The 24,693-nt window shown below is 34.6% G+C and overlaps 1 protein-coding gene across 1 annotated transcript in view; it reads right to left on the minus strand.

The window, feature by feature from the left end:
- LRP1B (low density lipoprotein receptor-related protein 1B) overlaps positions 1-24,693 on the minus strand; it is a 1,318,888-nt gene that overhangs the window by 235,512 nt on the left and 1,058,683 nt on the right. The window contains exons 60-62 of the mRNA XM_011935709.1: positions 8,523-8,711; positions 7,517-7,665; positions 1,548-1,641 (exon numbers count right to left, since the gene is read on the minus strand). Of these exons, the coding sequence (XP_011791099.1) occupies positions 1,548-1,641; positions 7,517-7,665; positions 8,523-8,711 (432 nt within the window). The remainder of the gene's footprint in view (positions 1-1,547; positions 1,642-7,516; positions 7,666-8,522; positions 8,712-24,693) is intronic.

A 24,693-nucleotide genomic window follows, 5' to 3' on the forward strand; every position in this document is an offset into this window, starting at 1 on the left:
AAATAAATAAATTTTTAAAAAAATTCCTAATACTAAATCTGTAGTTAATTTTTCATATCAATGTGGTTCCAGGATGAAATTTCAGTCAAAATTACAACTAGAGGTCAGGAGCTGCAGGTCATTATAGTGAAATTTTCTCAGAGAACAGTGAATCTAGACAGGAAAGATCATTTTCTTAATTAAAGGACTAAAGTAACATATTCATTTTTGTTTATTTCTAAGAATTACAAATATAAGTTGCATTCAGTGTATTTACTGTTATCATAGAAAATTTACTTTATTGCAGGGAAAGTAATAACTTTCTCTTAACAAGAATCTCAGTAAGGTCACCACAATAATGTATTCTTCTTTGGATATTCCTTTTAACTTAATAAGTTTTTTGAAAATAATAATTCAGACATAATAGTATACCTATCCCACAGAGATACTACTCTTTATATGTTGTCTATCATAGTAAAAAACAAAAACGGTATTTAAAAAATCAAAGAGCAGTGAATCTTTCAGAAACATAAGGATTATATTAGAAAAGCAATGACTTTTATCATTTTTTTCTTTTTCATTGATTTGATTACTTACTGCTTTCAAACATATATGCTATATGAAATAATTTCTATGTGTGACACACTTGGGCATGACCAGAGAGATGGAATGTAGTCTATCTAAGTAACTATCTATATGCCCTAAATTTGTAAAAGCTTTATAATAAGGTAGTAGCAAGCTCTACAGTAGAAGGTAGCCAGCTTTTTCTGTTTTTTTGCAGTGCAAGCCTAAGGATTTTGAACTCAATTGTCAAGGCCAAATCATGGCAACCATGTACTGGGATATTGAGGGAATTATCATGATTGACTACAAGCATCTCCAACCTGACAGTGAAGTATTGGAGTGACCGACGGAGTGACATATGCAAGACTATCAAGGAGAAGTCTGCTGATGTCCCATTACAATCAAAGTTACCAACGATTGCTGAAAAAGCAGCAGCTAACCACACCAATTACAGTCAAATGCCAAACATAATTGGTAGTCACTTTAGAGCAATTGCTAAGAACAAATTAAATTACCTAATGGCAATCTAATGATTTATATTGGAAAAATCAGACTTTTAAAGAATTTTCAGGATTTCAATTCTGACAGTAAAGTTGAGAAATCACATTTCTTAAAGATAAGATTTCAGTCATTGAGTGACATTCTAGAAACTTGCTCATTTTTTTCTTCTAACTTGGTGACATATTAAGCCAAATTAATGCTGCTTATTACCCTACCGATCACTACATGAAATAATGTCATTATTCCACAAGTAATCAAATTTGAGAAACAAAATCTAACACAAATGACTGATGGGGCCATTCTAAATGTAATAGTTATCAGAGAGATAATCAAGATATTGCAACAATTTTTATTTTATTTTTAAATAATGGCATTTAAAATTTTTTCTATTTCAATTTTGGAAAAGTGTCAGAAGGCAATACTTTAGGTGTAGTTTCAATTTTCCAGCTCTGGGATATAAGGGACTCTAAATTCTAAATTTCAACATTTGCCAGTATACTCACGACAGTCATCAGGTTCATCAGATCCATCACCACAGTCATCCACAGTGTCACATTTCCACCAGAATGGAATACATTTGTCAGTTTTGCAACGAAACTTTAAAAAGAAAAAAAGAAAAAAGAAAAAAATGTTGAAGAACCCAGTGCCTATATAATGGCTATTTTAAAATTTGGCAACATAGCCTAGTCTACATGTTTTTCTGCAAATGTGAACAACGGTGATTTTGGAGAATTCCACAATAGGAACTAATTACACAGCAAGCTAAAAGATGATCTTCCAGGAGAGTATATTGTTCAGGAAAACCTCTTGAGATGACCTGCAAACACAGACAAGCTCTCACATTTACATGTTGTCTAAAGAGCTACTTGGTTTTGTGGTTGGTTGCTTGGTTGGTTGGCTGGTTGGTTGAGATGGGGTCTCCCTCTGTCGCCCGGGTTGGAAGGCAGTGGTGTGATCTCAGCTCTCTGGAGCCTCAACTTCTTGGGCTCAGGAGATTCTCTCACCTCAGCCTCTGGAGTATTTGGGACTATAGGTATCTGCCACCTTGCCCAGCTAATTTTTGTATTTTTTGTAAAGATGAGGTTTTACCATGTTGCCAAGGCTGGTCTCAAACTCCTGGGCTCAAGTGATCCTTCCACCTAGGCCACCCAAAGTGCTGGATCACAGGTGTAAATAAACCACCACACCAGCCCTGAAGGGCTACTTGTACACTACAGCAGCAGACATGAGTAGTTGCTACAGAGATCCTGTGGCCTGAAAAGTCTACAATATTTGCTGTCTGGCCCTTTACAGGAAAAGTTTGGCAAACACTAAATAGGGCTAAAAACTATCAGGAATATCAGGAAGAGATATCCAGTCAAACTAATTTAGGTAATTTGAATTAATTTAATTTAATTGCATTTTATTCAGAATCTTGGGCAATTCAATTAACATCTCTCAGTCTGTGTTCTTTAGCCACCAAAGAGGATCTGAAGATAATCTGAAGTATCTTTTCCAGCTCTGTCATGCTGTGATTCCATAAACATTCCTGAACACTGAAAATACTGCCTTTATCCATGATGAGCATGGGCCCCACATAAATTTTAAGAATATCTCTTTAAAGCATTTAAGGCCAACACAGTTCTTTTCAGTTTTCAGAATTCCTAATAAATACACATGATCTTTTTAGGACAAAGAGAAAATCTGATAATTTTTTAAAAAGAGGTAAAAATAAGGCTCAATATTTTTTTTTTGTTGACTTAAAAAATTGAATGCACAGAAAAAACTCTTGTAATAAAACTTGTTCTCCAGATTACCTAAAAAAAACCTATTCACCAAAATATTTATTAATATGTTTTATTTGTTGTATTATCCTTTCCACTTGAAACAGCTAAACAAAGAGTCATGAGAAAGGCAATAATTCTATTATTTATAGAAACGGAAATTTTAACTACTCCTTTTAAAAATTAACTACTGAGTGGCAGATTAATACTAGAGAAAGTAAGTGAGTTGTTATACGGCAATATTTATTTACTTACAGGCTATTTAGCACGCAAGTGACTTGATACTGGAGACAAATTATAGGAAATTATTATTGCATATTACTTTTATGAGAAAGGTGATTTGAACTCACATGCAGCTGCTGAGACAGAGTAATTATTGTTCCTATTAACTTCATTATTGCCCAAATTTAAACAGTGACCAAAAAGCTCAGTTCAGTTATGTTTTAGTAATCTATGACCGTAAACTAATTACTTTCTCAGTACCACTCAGAGAGAAGGAACTAAAGACAAAAATCTCACTTTCCATACAGAGCACATGCATCTGGAGTAGCTGTCACTAAAAAAAAAAAATCACTTGAAATTAGTTAAACCAAGCAGTATGTAATGTTTAGTCGATTTCTCCTGGTGTATCAAATTATTTTCCTTTTCAATTTAGTAGAACTTCACCAAAAAGCATATATCACAATATTCATCTGGAATTAAAAACATTTCTAAATGTTAATTGAGATGATTTTCTAAAAGTTATTAACTTCTTTTAGAAGTGCTTATGTTGTTATTTCCATATAAGTGACTGACAGCAAGCTGGCATTTATCTTAGCATGTTACATACAAGAAAGATTTGTAACAGAAAACTATAGCCTAGGTTGAATTATTACTAATGAAAATAGATTAGCAATCTAAAGGTTTGTTTATTTAGAATACTGTTACTTTCTTCAAATAAGAGATTATTTGATGTTGGCTTTTGCTAAATTTGTCTGGATATAATGGACTGGATTCATGATAGATTTACATCATTTAAGAAATATAAGTGTGAATTTTGTCTCCCAGTGGCAATACAAGAAGGAATAGAGCTCTATGAATCCAATGGGAGATCTGACTGTTCAACTGATTTTTCCACATTTGCTTAGCTTGTACATTTCTGTTGTGTGTGTGTGTGCTTTTTTTTTTTCATAAAATATGAGAGGAGAAAACTTACCTTTATAGATAGTGACTGTCTGGGGATACGAGGGAAAGCAGTTACCCTTAACATTAAATATTTCTAATCATTACAATGTATTAAAACACATTGGTAGGAGAACAGCAGGTCTCCTGAGTATCCTCAAAGTCTTCCCAATCGTGACTGGAAACATATCTAAATTGCATATTTTTTTTTATTCACTAAATGAGCCCAATTTAAATAAACATGAACTGTTGGAATTATATATGATATAATGATTTTGCTCTTCATTTGACTTTGATAATAACATTAAAGGGTTTTGAGTTAAGGGAGGCCAGGGTAAAATATACTTATCTTATTTTTCATGTTAATCAATATTTTATTCTCACAGGAAGATCTCTTCTATTTCATATCTTAGCTTCATTTTTACATACTTAAATTGAGTAACTTAAAAAAGATTAATGCTAAATATAAATATAAAACAGTCTTCATCATAAATGTTCTCTAAGACTAACATCATCCTAAAATAAACTGTAGATTGTAATTATCACCCACAAGAAAAAGCTATAAAGAAACTATTAAATACGTGTCTACTAATATGAATACAAGGATAAAATGCAATCCCAATATGGTGAAGTTTAGTTGAAACAAGAAGAGTCTCTATTTTAAAGCTTAAGTAAAGCCATTTTTAAGTTGACCTTTTTTCTAATTAAAATGATTTTCATTAAATATTTGAAATGACTAGTGTTATATTAATTAAACTTAATCTTAACTTTTATTAGATTATCGGACTATGTTTTCAATTCTAATAGAATTCTTATTGATGTGATTTGCCTGTTTTTCCCTAAAATAATACTATTTGGTGAACATGTCATTTGTTGACAATCATTAGATGATATATCAAAATCCCTATGTAAGAATAAATAAAGAATGCAAAATTATCATCAGAATATTTACTAGCATGATTGTAAACTGCCTAGATAATTTGCTTCCTTTAAAGGTCTACCTCACTGAAAATTATGTTTCTACAAACTGATTTTTCTCCAAGAAGTATACAAGAGATAGATTTTCCTCTCATTAGATCAGAAAAGAACCAGAGGTAAAATGGTCTCACAAACAAGAAGATTTACAGGGATAACCACTTAACACTTTGCATTACCTGTTCGTCATTAACTTTTTTTCTTTCTTTTTTTATTTGTTTTTATGTTTTGAGACAAGAGTTTCACTCTGTTGCCTAGGCTGGAATGCAATGGAACGATCTTGGCTCACTACAGCCTCCGCCTCCTGGGTTCAAGCAATTCTCATGTCTCACCCTCCTGAGTAGCAGGGATTACAGGTTCATGCCACCACGCCCAGCTAATTTTTAATATTTTTTAGTAGAGACGAGGTTTCGCTATGTTGGCTGGGTGGCTCTCCAACTCCTGAACTCAAATGATCCACCTGCTTCATCCTCCCAAAGTGCTGGGATTACAGGTGTGAGCTACCGGGACTGGGCAATTAACTTTTTCCTTGAAGATGAAACTAATGAAGTGATACCTCCTCTTTTTCTGTTGTTTTCAGAAATATGGTTGAAAAGTATTGTCCACATTTAGATTTGTTTGCTCTGTCTTGCTATTGTTAAGTTTTTAAAAATTCATGATAGACTATTGGGGATATTTAAAAAATAAAAATATTTTAGTGTTGTCATAATGGATACCAAATTGGGAAATAATTTTATTAGATAAATAATACTTTCAGGGTGAGTTAGGTTTTCATTTATTTGACTAATCTAATTTGTTGGCATTGGATAAACAGTTACAGATTTTCATATATAATATTTTAAAAAGTGTTATCCCTTTGATGCCTGTAGTGAGTCTGATGTTTTACTCTCTGTGCCTTGCTATTTGAGATGTTCACCTGTGCTTCAAAGAATACCATGATTTTGCTCTCTTTTTAGTTGGCTATTAAACCATCGCCACTGTAGTGACTCAGGCAGGCATCATCTCTACTGAGCCAGTGACAGCCTCAGTTTTGGGCCTCAACAGACTGATATATGTATGATCACTCCAAATCAAGAGACCAAAGATTATTTTAGAATAACCTGAGTGGACGCTACCTGAAAATTTGACTAAATAGCACCAACAGTATTGATAATTCTATTTTAAAATATTAAAAATTGTTATTTCTCTCTTTGACCACTAAGAATAATTCAGTCGCTAATTTTATCTCTCATAATGGCTTAAATTTCCAGCTCTTTAAAAATAATATTTTTTACACAAATACTCAGGGACATATAATTAGAATAACACATTTTGTAATAAAAGCAGAGTCTATGGCTTGTGCTTTCAATGAGCCACCAGAACCTCCTGAGGGCAGCTCACACTACACACATGACTTTTTATGTAAATTTCAGCTGCAGTATACGACAAGAGTAATAACAAAATCTACTATGTACCAGGGACTTTTCCCATTTAATCTGTATATGGCTTAGAAATAGTATAATCCCATTTAAAAGATGAGAAAACCAAGGTACCAAGAAGTAACAAACTCAATTTAAAGTCGAGTCTGGTTTATGATCACAGAGGGTCTGGCTTCAGAGTCTATGCCCTTAACCTCTACACATTCTGACTCCCTGAAAAAGTTCTAGTCATTATTGATGCAGTTCTTTCGTGTATGATAGTCCTAAGTCTAATCTGAAAGGCAAGCTGAGCTAAATTTAGCGTCTCCATTTTGAAGATAGAAACAAGCTAAGAGAAACTCGGTCTCTTGCAATGAAATCACTGCTAGTAACTGGAAAATTAGCAAATTCAAACACAGGATTCTAAAAACAAATTTAGTCATTTAAGAGACAAAATATAGTTTGGCAGTTTTATCTTAAATCCAACAAGATAGTGGCTCATGTGTTTCAAAGTACAGTTTTATAATGTGATATGACTATTGTCCAAAATTTGAAAGTAATCAAATCAAGTCCATGCAACTACCATACAGTAAACAACTTAACTCCTGGGATATCTTCAACTGAAAATAATTAAATTTGAAAGAAAAAGAGGTTTCAGAAGAAGGTTATTTTGATCATATAATTTATTTAAAAAAAAAAAAAAATCTAGAGACTTACTTTCTATTTAATTTATCTTTTCCAGATCACCAACTCTAAGAAATGGAAAGTGGGGACAGTGACATAGAGCATATTATCTGGAGAGATTTCCTGCTCTGTTTAAACTCCACCTCCTTTTACCTACACCATTCCTCAATCACCTTGCCTTATTAAACTACATAAAATCTCCTCTGCTGTTGCTGTTATGCCCACTTAGGATTTGAGACATTATTTGTGTGGATCTGTGAAATACTTTTTTCTATCTCTCTCTTTTTTGTTTGTTTGTTTGTTCATTCCCTTTTTGGCCTGTATTTATTCTTCCTAATGGCTAAGGCCCATTTTAGTGAGGTGTTACAGTGCTTTTCCTTTATTCTGTGACCATCTCTACAATGTATGGAATGATCATTCAATGTTATGCTAAACAAAAGAACTGATGTTTCACCATACACTCTATAAGAAGATTCGCAGACCTCCACTCACCTGGCTGGCTGTGCAGTTGGATAAGCAAGTCCTATTATCAGCTGCCAGATAGAAGTTGGTGGGACATGCACAAGTATGGGTTTTTCCAGGGGCTAAAAGGCACAGATGACTGCAACCACCATTATTTATCATGCAGAGATGTTTGGAGACTACAGATAAGAAAGAAACAACAACAACAAAATAGGATAATCAAAACTAATAATATAACATGGGATTAGAGATAAGACATTTAAGCTTCATATCTTGAATTGGAATAAATCTTTGTAATGAAGAACTCATCAAGACTGTAAATATAATTTTACTTTGTCACGAATGCTACTCATTGGCCATTGACATTAATTTGACCATTCAATAATTTTAAAGGTGCATTTCTACAAAACAAGAATTTTAGTAGGAAAAAACTGTCCACGACAAAAATAAACAAGACTAGAAGCATTTTGGATGAAGACAAACGTATGTTCAGAAATACAAACATAAAATAAAACAATGAAACAATGATCTACACCTAGGAGCGTAATGGCTTTGCTTTATAGGCCAGATAGGTTTTTTAAGAAAAATAATCAAACCTTTATTTCACAAGGCCAGATGAAATTCCTATTAAATATATGCTGAAGAAAACTTGATGGAGTTGTCAGTTGTAAAACCCTAGAGCTACTTAAACATAATTCCTCCTACTCAGCATTACAGAAACTAAGGATCCTCTATTTTGTAAACAAATTATTTCAAGAATACAGTCTTCACTTATCTGACTAAATGTATTATTATCATTTTAGCTTTATATGAGTTGAACAAATCTACAATTCTTTGTCCTATTACTGAGCTTCTAATCATATGCCTTAAGAGCAGTACTTCATATTGATTGAATTCTTCCATAAAGTGATGCTAAATAATTAAATCCAGTAATTTTCATCAAAAATAAAATTACATTTAACCTTGAAAGAATAAAAAATGGAATGTTACTGAAAGATGTGAATGCATTTATGGAAATCATGGAAAGAATAATTACCATCAGGTTGTCTATAAGAATGATACACCTGGATATCTGTGATGGCATGCCATGAGTTAATCAGTGAGAGTCTGTCTGCTCCCGATGTTTTATGGGCACGGCTGAGTGACTTGGTTTTCCCATCAGTCCAGTAGATGTAGTCTTCAAACAATGTTAGTGCAATCACCCCTGGAATATCTTGATTAGGGACTGTAATAGGAGATGGTAAGATTAATGTTCAGTCTTGGAAGACTGCCAGTTAAAATATTCAATACTACATGGGCTGACAGATACAACTGCTACAGAACTTCATGTGAATAATTGCTGTGACAACCTGTCAGGCCAGCAAAGTTCTTTATTACCGGTTAAGAGAATGCAAGATTGGGCACAGGAGTTAGCTTTGCTCAGATTCGGCTTGGTTCAATCACTGGAAAAAAAATGAATGTGATTCTTTCACCATTAAAGCCTGCTTCACCAGAAACAAATACCATCCACCATTTTAAAATTCATAATTTATATATATATGTGTATGTGTGTGTATACATACACACATATTTACATATATACATATATATCTCCTTCTGGTTGTTCTTAACTTAAATACCTAAATCCAAATGTCATTGTCCTACTTTTTTCACATGTAAAATGAATAAATTATAGATCCTGGAAGAAATGTGTCTACTACCTGGAAATAAAGTGGCTGTGAAACTACTATAAACCTTTTCAGCCACTGAGATTTTATGAGCACTTTTACTTGCAAGGTGAGCTGGGATGGGGTAGAGGGAAATAAGTGTGGCAGATAATAATGTATTATGCAAATTTAATGGTCATAAAACTGTTTAGGTGCAGATTAAAATTGTTTTCTAATTATTCTTTGTGATGTTTAAATGTAAACAGTAGCTTGAGCATCACAAATGTGAATTATTCATTTGAGAGAGTCCAGGGTCCTATCTGGTAAATAAGATATGGTAGATCTGTTCAGTGGTTTGGGTTTAAATAATTTTAAACCGTGATAGAGTTTTCTTTGTGCTTCTACTTTCTCAAGATTGACAAATAATAAATGGAGAAGATGAAAATTCTCTAAGTTATACAAACATACTGTTTTTCTGTATTAATTTTGAGATACACTTTTAGAAATAATGACATGTTCATTAATGAAAAAAGGTATGATATTTCCAGTAATATTTACTTTTTTCTTAGATTTTAATGACTGAAAATTAATGTATGGCATATTCCTCATTCAGTAGTAACTAAAAACCTATCAAAATTTCAAATACAATTTAGTATTTGCAAGAAGCTTTACAGCCTTATTTTTTAAAGCTGAGTAAATTTGTATTATCAACTAAAGCAGATATTTTAATTTTTTTGATTCATTATTTGTATTCTGATAGGCCAAATGTTATCCAATAACTCACTACAACTAAGAGACAATAGAAATAAAAGAAATAAAATTAGAAACCTCAACATAAGTCATATATTAACTCACTGAATACTATTTCTAATATAAAATCTAGTTAGAAATTCATCTCAGAACAGATACTATGCATATGAAGGATGCATTTTAAAAATCCAGATTTTAAAAATCCAGATTTGTACACTTTAGATGTTTTGAATTTTGATGTAAAAATCGAGATGTGCACACAACTTAATTATCTATGTGCTCTTGCAGACATAGATATCATTACTAAAATAAATAAGTGAAATTAGATAGAATGAAAAGAAGGACACTTTACTATAATTAATTACATGTGAGCTATTTATACAAACTAATCCCACCATTTTTCTTTGACTTTATAAATTCATACAAAAAAGATAAAATAAATGTGGCAAAATGTTAGTAATTAATTGAATCTTGGTGATGGGTGATTATTATAAGATCCTTTCACCTTATATATAGATTTCAAGATTTTTAGAATAAAATAAAAATTTTGGGGAAATGTTGAAAGCCTCATAACATTTAATGTGAATCTCGTTAGATGCAAAGGTGATAGTTAAATCATTAAATATGGGCTCAAAAAATTAATCATCATTTTTAAGGACCTCAATCCATAAGAGATTGAATTTACTGATGTAAGAAAAATAAAGTTATTGTAATAATCTGCCAGTTAGCACATCAAAAGTAACAGTTTTTTAAATTATTCAGCAGTAACTACAGGTGATATTTATTAAGCACTTGGGTGCACTAGAACTAGGCCAGTGGGAGAGGAAATTTACATATTTTATTTTATTTTATATTATATTCTTAAAAACTCTACTGTGCAGTAGTAGTGATATGGTTTGGCTCCATGTCTCCACCCAAATTTCATGTTGAATTGTAATCTCCAGTGTTGAGGGAGAGATCTGGTGGGAGGGGATTGGATCATGGGAGCGGATTTCTCCCTTGCTATTCTCCTGCTAGTGAGCGAGTTCTCATGAGATCTGGTTGTTTTAAAGTGTGTAGCACTTCCCCCCTATACTCCCTGTCTCCTGCTGCCATGTGAAGATATGTTTGCTTCCTTTTTGCCCTTCTGCCATGATTGTAAGTTTTCTCAGGCTTCCCCAGCCATGTCACCTGGATGCCCTATGGAACTGTGGGTCAATTAAACATTTTTTCTTTATACATTACCCAGTCTCAGATAGTTCTTTAGAGCAGTGTAAGAATGGACCAATACAAGTAAAGTTCATTTTGCATATGAGGAAACTAAGATGTAGAAAATTTAAGTAACTTGGCAAAAGAGGGGTAGAAAAAAACTAGTAATTAAAAGTACTGGTATTTGAATTTTAGCTCTCTCTGGAGCATGCTTTCTGGCCATGTGATACCTTTCCACCATGGGATGACACCAGATGCTAGTGCCATGCTCTTGAATTTTCCAGCCTCCAGAACCATGAGCCAGCTAAACTTATTTTCCTGGTAAATTACCAAGTCTGTAATATTTCATCATAGCAACAAAAACCAGACTAAGACAGAAAGTACACAGAGCTAATAAAAATAAACATGAGATGTGAAGGTATGAGAAAAACGTTTAACAAACAAACCCTTAACTAATGCTGAGATGTGGTTAAGTTTAGGGGAAAAGTAGTCAATGTTGCCTAAAAATGATGATGACTATCATTTTTAAGAGAAAAGTTATATGACCAGTTGTCTATATAAAACTACATTTGCTTAATTAACAGAGAAACGTGAAAAGTATATTTAATAAATCTTTCATTTACAGGTATTCAGTAGACACACAAAAAAGAATAAACAGAGCTGCTACATGGGCTGTAGTTTCACAGGTACTGACTATATATCTAAAGCCTATTTTATAGTTGCTTACTATAGTTAAGTCTCTATTCGGTGTAACAGCATTATGTATTTTACTTTTTCCAGAATTCCACTCAAGCACTAGGTTTCTAATTTTTATTTCATAGACTATATCATTCAGAAGAAAAGGGTTGATATTTGGCAAAAATAAGTAAGTCGAATAAAAACTCCTTTTGGGGGTTTTTCCCTTTGAGTCGAGTTGGATGCTATCCTGCTAAAGCTCAGTGTCATTACGACAGATAGAAAAGGTGGCCATCGCTTGAACCCAGGAGGCGGAGGTTGCAGTGAGCCAAGATCGCACCACTGCACTCCAGCCTGCGTGACACAGCAAGAGTCTGACTCAAAACAGAAAAAAAAAGAAAGAAAGAAAGAAAAAGAAAGAAAAAAAGAAAAGATGGCTATTCAGAACATGGTTTTGGCTTAACTGTTGCCTCACAGCTCGATATACTCTATTACAATCCTCTTGATTATTCATTTTTTTTAGACAGCATTTATAATGCTAAACAAGTATATTCCTGGGTAATATCATTCTAAATTTGTATTTCTGACTAATCTAGTTTAAATACTTAAGAAACTAATGCCCCAGTTATACAGTTCTCAGCTTTTCTTGAGTTAAAATCTCATAGTTAGTGTTATGGGAGGATACAGCATTAGGATATTGATAGCTTTGACATGGTTTTCTGCACTGAGTATGTCAATAGACATTTCACTAGTAATACTATCTTATTTTCCATTCTTTATCTCCCCAGATTTAGTTTAAAAATCTAAATGCTATCTTAAAATATTACTTTATGCCCAGCAATCACTGAAATTTATTTTTTAAAAATGACTATAGGCCAGGCGTGGTGGCTGACATCTGTAATCCCAGCATTTTGGGAGGCCGAGGCAAGCAGATCACCTGAGGTCAGGAGTTTGAAAACAGCCGGATCAACATGGTGAATCCCCATCCCTACTAAAAATATCAAAATAGCTGGGCATGGTGGTGGGTGCACCTAATCCCGACTACTCGGGAGACTGAGGCAGGAGAATCCCTTGAACCCGGGAGGCGGAAGCTGCAGTGAGCCGTGATCATGCTATTGCACTCCAGCCTGGGAGACAGGAGCGAAAACTCCGTCTAAAAATAATAATAATAAAATAAAAGTTGTAAAGTCTTCATTCATATTTTCAAGAGTAAAAAATAAGATATAGAATGCAATCACCAAATTATGTTATTACTTTTATGAAGGAATCAAGATTAGAGTAACAGGAGCTTAGAATTGATTTACTTGAGTTATAAAGTATTTATATATTGATTTGAAGGAAATACCTGAATCAGTGATCCATTAAGGTTAACTTATCCCTCACTCTACGGTTATGTTTGGAAAGGTAATCCCCTAAAACTTTAAAGTTTACAAACGTATCAAATCAAACGTTAAATCCTACTATCTTTTTCTTTTTAATATATTGAAGACACTCCCATTTTTTAAAAGAATTCTTGGTGCCATTATCCCAAATAAAGCCTCATATCCCGTCACACCAGTAATACTACAAAATTATTCTAACTTTTCACCTTATTTTTAATCCCTTCCAATCTCTTTTATATTAGTCAGAATTGCTGCAGAAAATAGAAAACATATCTTTAAGTGATAATTGAAGAAGGTTTAATAAATAATTATTTTTACAGAGGGGCATGCAAAGGTACAAGTAATGCATTGATTTTTACTAGGTCTGTTACCAGAAGCTAGTGAAAAATGCAGCTGAGGTGAATAAAGCCATCCAACAAGAGCAGTGGCCTTTCATAGATAGACTCAGGCAGTGCTAAATCATTACAGTTGAGCATAGAGGGAAGGGAGATGGATAAATATTCTGACTTCTTTTTCTGTCCACTTTCTAATGTCCTTGCAATGCAATTCATGGAGGAAATTCAACTTGATGTGGGAAGGTAAAAGAACCTGGGTGAGGTAGTCCACATAAGTCAGCTTTCCAGCACAGGAAGAGGGCAAAGAGGCAAAGCCAAGATAACTAGAACTCCCACTAATTGATATTTCTCATGTCTTTTCATCTAACATATGTCTTCCCAGATCAAAAGCCATCCATGACACCCATTCCCTGGGTAATATGGTGCAAACTACCTAGCTTAACTAAAACACCATCTGTCTTCAGAAGAGAGAACCAAGTATGCTCATTTGATCCCCTCTTCTGAGAGACCCTGACACTAATAATTTGCCCTGATATTTTTCTAGAAGAATAAGAGCACAACGAGATATGTAGAGAAGATAGGGTGTGACTTAAAGTAACATAGTGTGAAAGACGAAAAGAAAGTGATGATAAAGAAAAACAATTAGCACTGAAAAAATGGGGTGAGGTTAAACAGAGGCTATGAAAAACTATAGTCTGGTAAACAGGTGATAAAATTAGATGGCGGTAGAAAGTGATTTAACGTGACAAAGAAAGTGGAAGATTCATGACAGCAGTCAGTGGGAGGGTGGGTGGATAATGGTTTCTAGTTGATGAAGAGTGACAAAGAGTGGGTGGGTGGGAAAATGGCCAAGGTAGACTAATCTCCAGAGAAGGATCGTTGAGCCAGAGCTTTAGTTAAAAGTACCTGGGAAGAAAAGAGCATGCTTTATACAACCTTACGGCCAAGGACATTTGTTCTTTGTTAATCATTATGTATGTCTCCTTTGGTATTACTGTGCAAACCATTTTAAAAAAATTATTTCCTAAAACTTACAATGAGCAGCTCTTAAGTGTTTTGTTTAATTTTTGCCTCTGTGAACATTTTGCCTGTTTACTCTTTAATGCCATCCTACTTGATAGTAACAAACAGTATCACAAATAAAATTTAGGCAACAAGGTTCAAAATCAATTTTTCAAAAAAAAAAGCATTAAGAAATGACAGGAACATGAAGGATGGCCAACATTTCCAACTGTTATGATAGAATATTGAAAGTTTATTTTTCTGATATTAAATATCATAGCCCTTCAATGAGACCTTGCTGGGATGGGAAGTAGTTTTTCCTTTTAGTATATGTCATAGTGCAGGAAAATCAGGGCTGATAGTGCCTGAAAGTAGATTATATGCTAACTTTTGAATAGTGATATTGATCAAATGTCCAAAATAAACTTGTGTCCCTCCTTAGTGTAGTAGTTTATACTGGGACAGTTAAATAAGTGTAATACATAACGTCAAAGCATAGAAATTAATACTGTGGGTAGGAGTGGTAGCTAACACCTGTAATCCCAACATTTTAGGAGACCAAGAAGGGTGGATCACCTTAGGTCAGCAGTTCGAGACCAGTCTGGCCAATATGGTGAAACATCATCTCTACTAAAAATATAAAAATTAGTCAGGTATGGTGGTGCATGCCTGTAGTCTCAGTTACTCGGAAGGCTGGGGCAGAATAGCTTGAGACCGGGAGGCAGAGGTTGCAGTGAGGCAAGATCGTGCCACTGCACTTCATCCTGGGCAACAGAGTGAGACGTTGTCTCAAAAAATAAGCAAATAAATAAATAAAACAAAATAAAATAAAAAAAGAAATTCATACTGTATTTAGAAATCTTTTTCAGATTTAAGCCATTATTAGAGCTGAAGGCATCCATGGCCCATTATTTTCTAGCATTTCTTACCTCATTTGTCTACATTCTCATTTCAATAATATGTACTGTCCATATAGATTAGGAGTATTAGATTTAATATCATTTAATCCCTTCCTGTCTCTTACCTATTTTTAAATTGTTTATAATAGAAGGTCAAATATAGCCATTTCAATATTTACTATCTAAAGAGTATTCCTGTTAATGAATGTAACGTTTTATAAAGCAGACTCTCTAAACTGTAGTATACTTTTTTGAAAACAAGACTGACTAAAAATACATTAGTAGGATGATGACAATTCTCTCTAACCTGTCAAGTAAACAAAGCGACATTGCTTCATGCACCTGGTAAAGCATATTCCTTTTGCTTCAAAACTTTCTGGGCCCCTCTGCTGGTGATAAAGCCTTCACAGTACACAGAAATGTGAGAGTCTGAACCTGACTATAAGTACTTACTATAAGAATTATTATATTCAACATACATATACATAAGGAACTTCTTTGTTAGAGAGTCTTAATAAAAAACAGAAGGCCTTGAAAAGCATTTGCCTCTGGGACAGATATTAAGTATAGTTGTTTACATGAGTTTAGTATCTGATCTTCTCATATTCCTGGAATGATAAATCCATTTCTAAAATAAAAATGTAAAAGAGTGTAACATATCACAAGCATTTTCAAATGTGTTTGCATTAGACCATTCTTGCATTTCTATAAATAAATACCTGAGACTGGGTAATTTATAAAGAAAAGAGGCTTAATTGGCTCATGGTTCTTCAGGCTTTACAAGAAGCATGGTGCTGGCATCATCTGTTAGGTCTCTAGGGAGGCGTCAAGAAGCTTATAATCATGACAGAGGAAGAAGGGGGACCAGACACATCACATGGCAAAACAGGAGCAAGAAGCAGGTGGGGAGGTGCCATATACCTTTAAATGACCACTATCATGAAGACAGCACAAGCCATAAGGGATCTGCCCCCATGACTCACCACCTCCCAACAGGCCCCAACTCTAGCACTGGCAATTATGATTCAACAAGAGATTTGGGCAGGAACAAATATCCCAGCAAAAGGGAAGAGTAAGTGAGAGAATTGGTAGAATAGTGCTTCTCTGTCCTAGATTCAACCTCAGCCAAATTCCTGTTAAGAAATGTTAGAAGTCACTGAATACATAGAACCCCTATTCTATGAATAAGAACAACGCACAATCGTCTGCCAAAACAACATGCCTAAATTAGGAAGTAACTGAACCTGAAGTAAACCTACTGATCCCTAATCTACTTATTCTTTTCACATACTCCACCACCTTGTATTTGGAATAGATGAGGTTGTTGAAAATGATCGAAAACTCAAATGAGGGTAATACTTAAAATGTCCCTATGTTTACAAGCATGTGGAACACATGACATTTGCAAAAAAACAAAACAAAACAAACAAAAAAATCCCTAAGCATATATACGAATTTAATGTATTCAAAGGACAAAACTGAAAGGCATGATTGACACTGAAATTCTAAGACATTTTAGAAATGGCAGTTAATTTCAATTTATTTTACTGGTTTAGAAACATTTCTATAGTAACTGAATTGTATTTTGCTCCCTTCCATTAACTTTTATTGTATTGTAAACAGCAGCACATCAACACTGTGGGCATAAAATAGCCTGTGAAGTCTACTGTTTGTAATGGACTGTGAATGATAGAATTTTTTTTCAAAAGTACTAAAATGCAATATCTTACCATGAAAGAAACACTCTAGAATATTATAAAATAGTAGAGGTGGTTGGTGGGAAGTATTCTTTCAATTTCCTCTTCTTTTTTTTTTTTTTTTTTGGTGGGCTACAGTGGACATTTAAATTTTCTAAAAATCCAAATGCAAGAGCTATTGGGTTTCGGAATATGTGAACACAAAATATTCTATTTGTCTCTTTCAGTGTTTTTATTTTTGTCTTCAGAACAAACTCTTAAAACATATTTTATGCCATTTCACCAGTAACATGCTGAGATCTAGATTCCTTTTTCCAACATTAATTAGACTAACACTGCATGGGTTATGATTTAGATTTTTAAATCCAAACACAGAACTGCCCCCTTACAACACAAACTGAATTCCCAGAGCAATAAACAAACAATAGACTTAGACTACAATATTGACACTTTAATATGAGGCTCTGCAGGTCTAGGGGTACAGAAACAGTTATCCTTTAAATGACGAGCTGTAGTGAACATAATTGCTAGAAATTCTAAACAATTTTGCTCACGAAATATAAAAGAGTTCAGTGGTAACTATAGTTCAGAATCATACCCAACTATTACTCTTCAGAGAGAATTAACAGTTAGAGTATAATTTTTTCCAGTATGCTGGATAAAATATGTACATAACCAACTGACTTAACACAAGGTTAAATCATTTTTTGATACACAGAAGAGTATCCTGAGAAAAACAATTTATTGGAACATATAAACTTAAAAACTCAAGGTCAAACATAACTTTTTCTTAGTTCACCCTTTTGTTATTACTATTCACACAGTATTTTCAGTCTTTTCTTTTCCAAAATACTACCTTTCTGCCTAAGATATCTGAAGTTCAATGGCCCAAACAACCAAAACTAAAAAGAAGTAAATTTGAATTTATTTACTTTGATACAAGTGATCAAAAATAAATTCCAGTCAAAATAGAATTTTCTAATATTCAACTTTCTTTTCATTAAATGGAAAATGAAATCTCTAAGCTAAGGTATATATGCAATGTTATTTCTAAAATTTTTCTCAGGAGATATTTTTATCTTATGTTAATACACAACCCGTTCAGAGAAGGCTGTAGGTAGGGAATGTAGTAGTTACTTTAACATAGCAAACTTTAATATGCAAATATCCCACTAAATCATGGTGCTATGGCCTTAATGTTGGTGTCTCCCCAAAATTCATATGTTGACACCTAATATTTTATATAACAATATTAGGCCTGGTGCAGTGGTTCATGCCTGTAATCTCAGCACTTTGGGAAGTCAATGCGGGTGGAGTACTTGAGGTCAGGAGTTCAAAACCAGCCTGGCCAACATGGTGAAACCCCATCTCTAGTAAAAATTAAAACAAAAACAAAATTTGCTGGGCGTGGTGGCAGGAGCCTATAATCCCAGCTACTTGGGAGGCTGAGCCAGGAGAATTGCTTGAACCCAGGAGGCAGAGGTTGCAGTGAGTCAAGATCAAGCCACTGCACTCCTGCCTGGGAGAGAGAGGGAGACTTCACCTCAAAAAAAGAAAAGAAAAGAAAAGAAAAAAGTCTTAAAAGGTAGAGGTGGAGGCTTTGAAAAGTGATTGTCATGAGGGTTCTACCCTCATGAGTGAAACTAGTGACCTTATATAAATGGCCCCAGGGAACTGCCATATGAGGATACAGCAAGAAAGCATCTGTGAAGCAGACCCAGCACTCACCTGACACCAACTCTGCTGGTACCTTAGTCTTTAACTTTCCTGCCTCCAGAACTGAAGTAATACATTTCTGCTGTGTCTAAATTACCTAGTCTAATGTATTTTGTTGTAGTAGCCTGAACAAAGTAAGAGAAATCCATACTGAGAAATGAGGTTGTCATTACATCACGTACTATAAACGTGAAGTAGCTTTGGAACTGGGTAATGGGTAGTGGCTGGAAGAGTTTTAAGGTACATTGATATAGAAGGACCTTAAGAGCAAATGGGGTGAGAGCTGACAAGAGGAAAGCTATAGAGGAAACTTTAATGTTCTTAGAGATTATCTGTGTGGTTGTGATCAGAATGTTGGTAGCAATACAGACCATAAAGGCCATACTGATGAAGCCTCAAATGGGAATGAGGAACATGTTTTGTGTGTCTGTTAAAAAAAAAAAAAAGAAAAGAAAATGACACAGAAATTGGTTGAATTGTGTTTGTTTCCTACTGTTTTGTGGAAAGCAGAGCTTAACAGCAATAAAATAGGATATCTGCCAGAAGAAATCTCTAAGTGTTAAAGGAGGTACTTGGCTTTGTTGCATTGCTTATAGTAAAATGCAAGAAGAGAGAAAGGAATTACAAATGGAATGTATAACCAAAATGAAAGCAGAAAAAGATTTGGAAAATCCTCATCCTGGCCATCTTGTAAAGAATGAACAAGCATGTGAGAGAGAGAATATCAAGGGTGTGGCCAAGGGATTATTTGATAAAGAGATTAGTATAGATGGGTGGAAGCCAGGTGCTATTTATCAAGACAATGTAAGAATGACCTCAGAAGCATTTTGGAGGTCTTCAAGGCTACCCCATCCATTACAGGCCCAGAATGCCAGAGGCTTGGGAGCAGAACAATTTCAAGGCTCTTCTCCCCACCTTTCAGTGTGGTGCTCTTTAGCCAGCCTAGCTGTGGTGCAAGCAGGCCCAGAAACAACTCAGGTTGTCCCTTTGGAAGTCAAATATAGTAAGTCTTAGTGATGTTCACATACTGGAATTTCCACTACGGCACAGAGTGAACATGAAGCAAGGGTCTGGCTGCCTTGATCTAAATTTCAAAAAAATTGCCACAGACAGCCTTGGGGTTGGGGTAGACAACTGCCACAAGCGTGGGGCCACAGTAAGAACTCCTATTATTGGGGCAATGAATAATGGAACCATGGGGTTGGGCCACTGTGGTGTCGCTTATAGGGCAAGGCCAAACAGAGCTATGGGGGGTGGAGTCACCCAGAAACCCCAGACTGCTAGAGCCACCAGCTTCCAACTTCAGCCTGGTAGAGCCACAGGCATGAGATTCCAACCCGTGAGAGGTGGAAAATGGGCTACATCGAGTAAAATTATGGAGGCAGGCCCCCCTGGAACTTTTGGGGTCCAACAGCCACACCTGTGTATCCAGAAGGCAAAATTTAGAGGATTTTATTTAAGAATATTAAAGCTTTCTCTATAGCTTTCCTCTTCCTCTGAGCTCTCACCAGATATGCTCTTAAGAAAAGATTATACTGGAGCCTTAAGATTTAATTTTTTCCTTTTTGGTTTTGGCGTTTGGTCAGGATCTATTGCCTCTTTCTTCTTTCTTATTTCTCCCTTTTGGAATGAAAGTGTTTATCCTATGCCCAGCATACCATTGTATTTTGGAAGCAGATAACATGTTTGATTTTACAGGTTCACAGCAGGAGAATGATAAATCATGTCTTAAGTTTCACTCATATCTGATTTAGATAAGATATAGATAAGATTATAGACTTTTCAGATAGTGCTGGGACAAGTTAAGACTTTGGGGGCTATTGAGATCAAATAAGTGTATTTTCCGCATAAGAAGGACATGAATTTGGGGGGCCCAAGAATAGAATGCTATGGTCTGAATGTTGACGTCCCTCCAAATTCATATATTGGAACCTAATACCCAATGTGATAGTACTAAGAGGTGGGCCTTTGGGAAGTGATTAAGCCATGAGGACTCTATCCTTGTAAATGGGAATGGTGCCCTTATAAAAGAAACCCCAAGGAGCTCACTAGTCCCTTCTACCGTGAGAGGACACAGCAACAAGGCGCCATCCATGAAGCAGACAGTGAGCCCTTTACTAGCCACTGATTCTACTGGCACCTTGATTAATCATGGATTACAGAAATGTAAGGAATAAATTGTCCAGCCAATAGTATTCTGTTAAAGCATCCCAGACAGACTAAGACACAGTATAAACATTTTAAAGCAACATCATTGCTCTTTTCATTTTGAAAAAGACACAAAAAACATTTGGATTTACTGAGATACATGCTTTCTTTTATAGTAATCATATTCTAGTGGCTTTGTTTTTGTGTGTTTTTCCTCACGTATTATGCAATTTACCTGTCCAATATTTAAATCAATCCAAAAGATTTCAGGTGTGGATACAATTTTATTTGTGTAGGTGTACACTTATGCTATAACTATTAATATTAGAGGCTTTAAGAAGCAGGTTTCAATCTTCAATTGTCTGTTCAAAAACAAGGGTGCTGTGTGAGAACGGGAAAGACAGCATGCTCTGGAATTAAGTAGATCTCAGTTCAAATTTTGATTCTCCTGATCACTAGCTCTGTGACTTTGGACAGGTTACTTAATCTCTTTGAACATATTCCCTTGCTGGCAAATGGCTTTAATAGCACTTATTACATATATAGATTGGTAGAATAATTACAAGAGCACATATTGCATCAAGCACAGTCCCTTGAAATCAGTAGGCTTCTAATAAAATAATTGGTTCATAAGAGGATGACCCCTGTTATTGGAATCCCATTAGCAGGCTAAGAAAATGTCTGTTGAAAGACAAACTAAATAGTATGTGTAAAACATACAGTACAAGGTAACACTCAAGAGTATAGGTTTTCTCCCTCATCGTTACTTTGATTAGTTTACAAATGTTCAACTTTAAAATATGTTAATAACCTTTATGATATCACTCAGGACATGGGGTTGTTTTGGTAGTTTAATATTTTCATCAAGGTTGAATGAGAAAGCATTTAATTATTACAGATTTCCAACCTCCCTCTCTTAGGTTTAAATTAAGGGAGACTCATTTGAGATTAAAAAGTGGAGATTTGGCAAAGATGCTGAAAGTGTTGATTGATCCATGTAACTGGAGGCTTAAAATTTTAGTTCTGGATTTTCCTTTCATGTAATATTTTTCAACACCCTTATTTCTACAAATGAGGCAACTGAGGCCCAGGGAATTTAACTACACTGTTCAGGGTGAATAAGCTAGTTAGCAGTAGATCCCATCCCAACCTGACCCAGCTCCTTGAGGTTCCCAGACCTCTTATAAGATCTTAAAGGTTTTATTTCTCCAGTTTGAGGAAATCTTTCACTTAAAGATCAGTACTCCAGCAAAGGCATATTACTTCTTATCTAAAATCAAAGCCTAAAATTCTCCTAGGAGGGTTTCAGTTGGGGAGTTGTAAGGAATCAGTCCCATATATATGGACCTACAAGAATAATATTTTTATTCATATATTAGGATCAATGTGCTTTTGTATAACAATGTATTTAAAAACTGAATATTTCCACCTGGAAAACATCCTCAAATTGCCAAGTTTCTCACTGGACCTATTCCACGTCTCAAGAGAGAGTAGGCAGAAAGAGTGTCACTTATTTGTGAACTTTATTCTAGTTAAATTATCAGGTTTTCTGAAATGCCTTTTAGGGAAGGACATAATATAGAATGTTTAATCACATCTTTAGAATAGTGCTTTTGCTGTTAAAATTAACGCATCTCCCACCAAAGTAGAGCATCGTAACATAGAGATTCTGAATATCTAAATTAGGCTTAGTTTGGCACTATTCATTCTTTTTAAAAATGTACAAATATATACAAAACTAATAAGTCATCAAATATTGGAATTCTTTTCCCCTAGCTAATTCAATAATAATATAAATCATTTATTTAATTTTTATAATGACACTACCAGTATTTCTAAGCTTACATATATCTCCAATTTGGTCTACTACATAACTATTGACTCTAACACTGTATCTCCATTCCCACAGCTATAATCACTTCAAACATTTTCTCCTAAAATATTTTAACAGTCTCTAAATTGGTTGCCCTTCCAGGGTCTTTCATTTCACATGCTGTTGTCAAATCTAATAACTGCACCCCATCAACTAAACACCATCAATAGCTCCCTGTGACCTAAGGATAAATTCCAAATTACTTAGCATACAAGGCTTGTGACAATCTGGCCCCAATTTGCCCTTGTTCATCTAGTGTCATTATCTCCTTCTTATATGACTTCCAGTCATAGCCAAATTGAGTAAACCCCATGCTATTTCAAGACTCTATCACATCTTTGCACATGCTGTTCCCTCTGTGTGAAGAATCCTTCTTACATTTTCCCTCTACGGGGAGCTTTTGCTAAATCTCTCAAACTGCTCAAAGATCTTCCCACTTTAGCAGTCTTCACTACTCCTGCCTGCATTTTTGGAATATTTTGCATATACTTCTTATAACCAATCTAATTTATGTATTTTCCTGCATATTGGTTTTGTCGATTGAATTATTATCTGGAGGTAGATACTTATTCATCTTTGCAACACCAGGGGCCTAGTATAGTGCATGGCACAGAAAGACAGGTCAGTAAATATCGAATGAATGAATGAATGAATGAATGATAGTCATAGTTAAAAAGAAGAAATCAGAGCAATTAATAAAAGAAATGAATGAAGATGTAAATTAAAATACACTGATTTATTCAGTAGCATGTCTTTTACTGTATCACGATATTATTAATATTATATCATATGTTACTATAGTGAATAACAGTAGAGTGATACAGAGAGATAAAGATTAGGGAGAGGTTCATGTGACTAAGATTGCATCTAAATTTTCCTAAGCTAGTAAATTGACTGATATATTTTGGAATTTGTTGTTGAGGTTTTCAATGTGGTGTGTAGATTTGGTAGGAGGGTGAATTAGCGTGTATCAGGGAGCAAAGAAAGAGGAATGGAAGTTCTCACACAAATTGTAAGGCACATGTACCTTGGAGATAATCTGAACCTTTGTTTTAAGTCACAGAATTTTTAGAAACCTCAGATATTCTTGAACTAGACAAATAATAATAAAATAATGCTTCATTTATAAAACTACTCTGTGGTGTAAACTGGAATATCTTTGGGGGAAAAATGCCCAACTTTTTAAATCATAAATTCCAAGGGGTGACTTTTCTAAAATTTGGCTGATGAGAAAGGGCTGTTGTTCTGAAAACTCTCATACATTTTTTATATTCTCAAATTACTTTATCATGACTGGCTTGTCTCATCGTTCTGGTTAGCTCAGATTTCAGTTTTAAGAAATAAAATAAATGAGAAAAATAACATTGGTTTGGTTTAAAACAATGTGGCTAGTGATGAAGTAACACAAAAGTTATTGATACGAATGTCTCATTTTCCACCTGCAAATAAACAACTAGGAAACCATAGCATTCTTTGTCTTTATGTGGCAAATGCAAGTAGAATAATCCAATACCTCTTTACAAACATGGCAAATTCATGGCTCTTTCTTTCGTTGATGGTAGAGTTGGCATAATTCAGGCTGGCTCCAATTAGTACCTCATTAGTAACTAGCAGATAATTATTGGCCTGTGCTCAGATATTGGCAGATGCCTGATAAGGCACTTAGTGAATTTTTCACGAGTCTTTCTGAGAAAACCTTCAGGAGAAAATATTCTGAAGGCTGTAATTCTACTTTTCTTCCCATTTGAATCTTGATACATTTTCAAAATCAAGTTTGAAATTTTTAATAACATCATACTAGACTATCTTTCAGCCAAATATTTTACTATTTAATACATTTAGCGCCATTTCTACCTGTTACACATGTCTCTCTATCCAAAGTCACCACCAGTACAC

Source organism: Colobus angolensis, unplaced genomic scaffold (genome assembly GCF_000951035.1).
Source record: "Colobus angolensis palliatus isolate OR3802 unplaced genomic scaffold, Cang.pa_1.0 Scaffold147, whole genome shotgun sequence".
NCBI classification, from domain to species: domain Eukaryota; kingdom Metazoa; phylum Chordata; class Mammalia; order Primates; family Cercopithecidae; genus Colobus; species Colobus angolensis.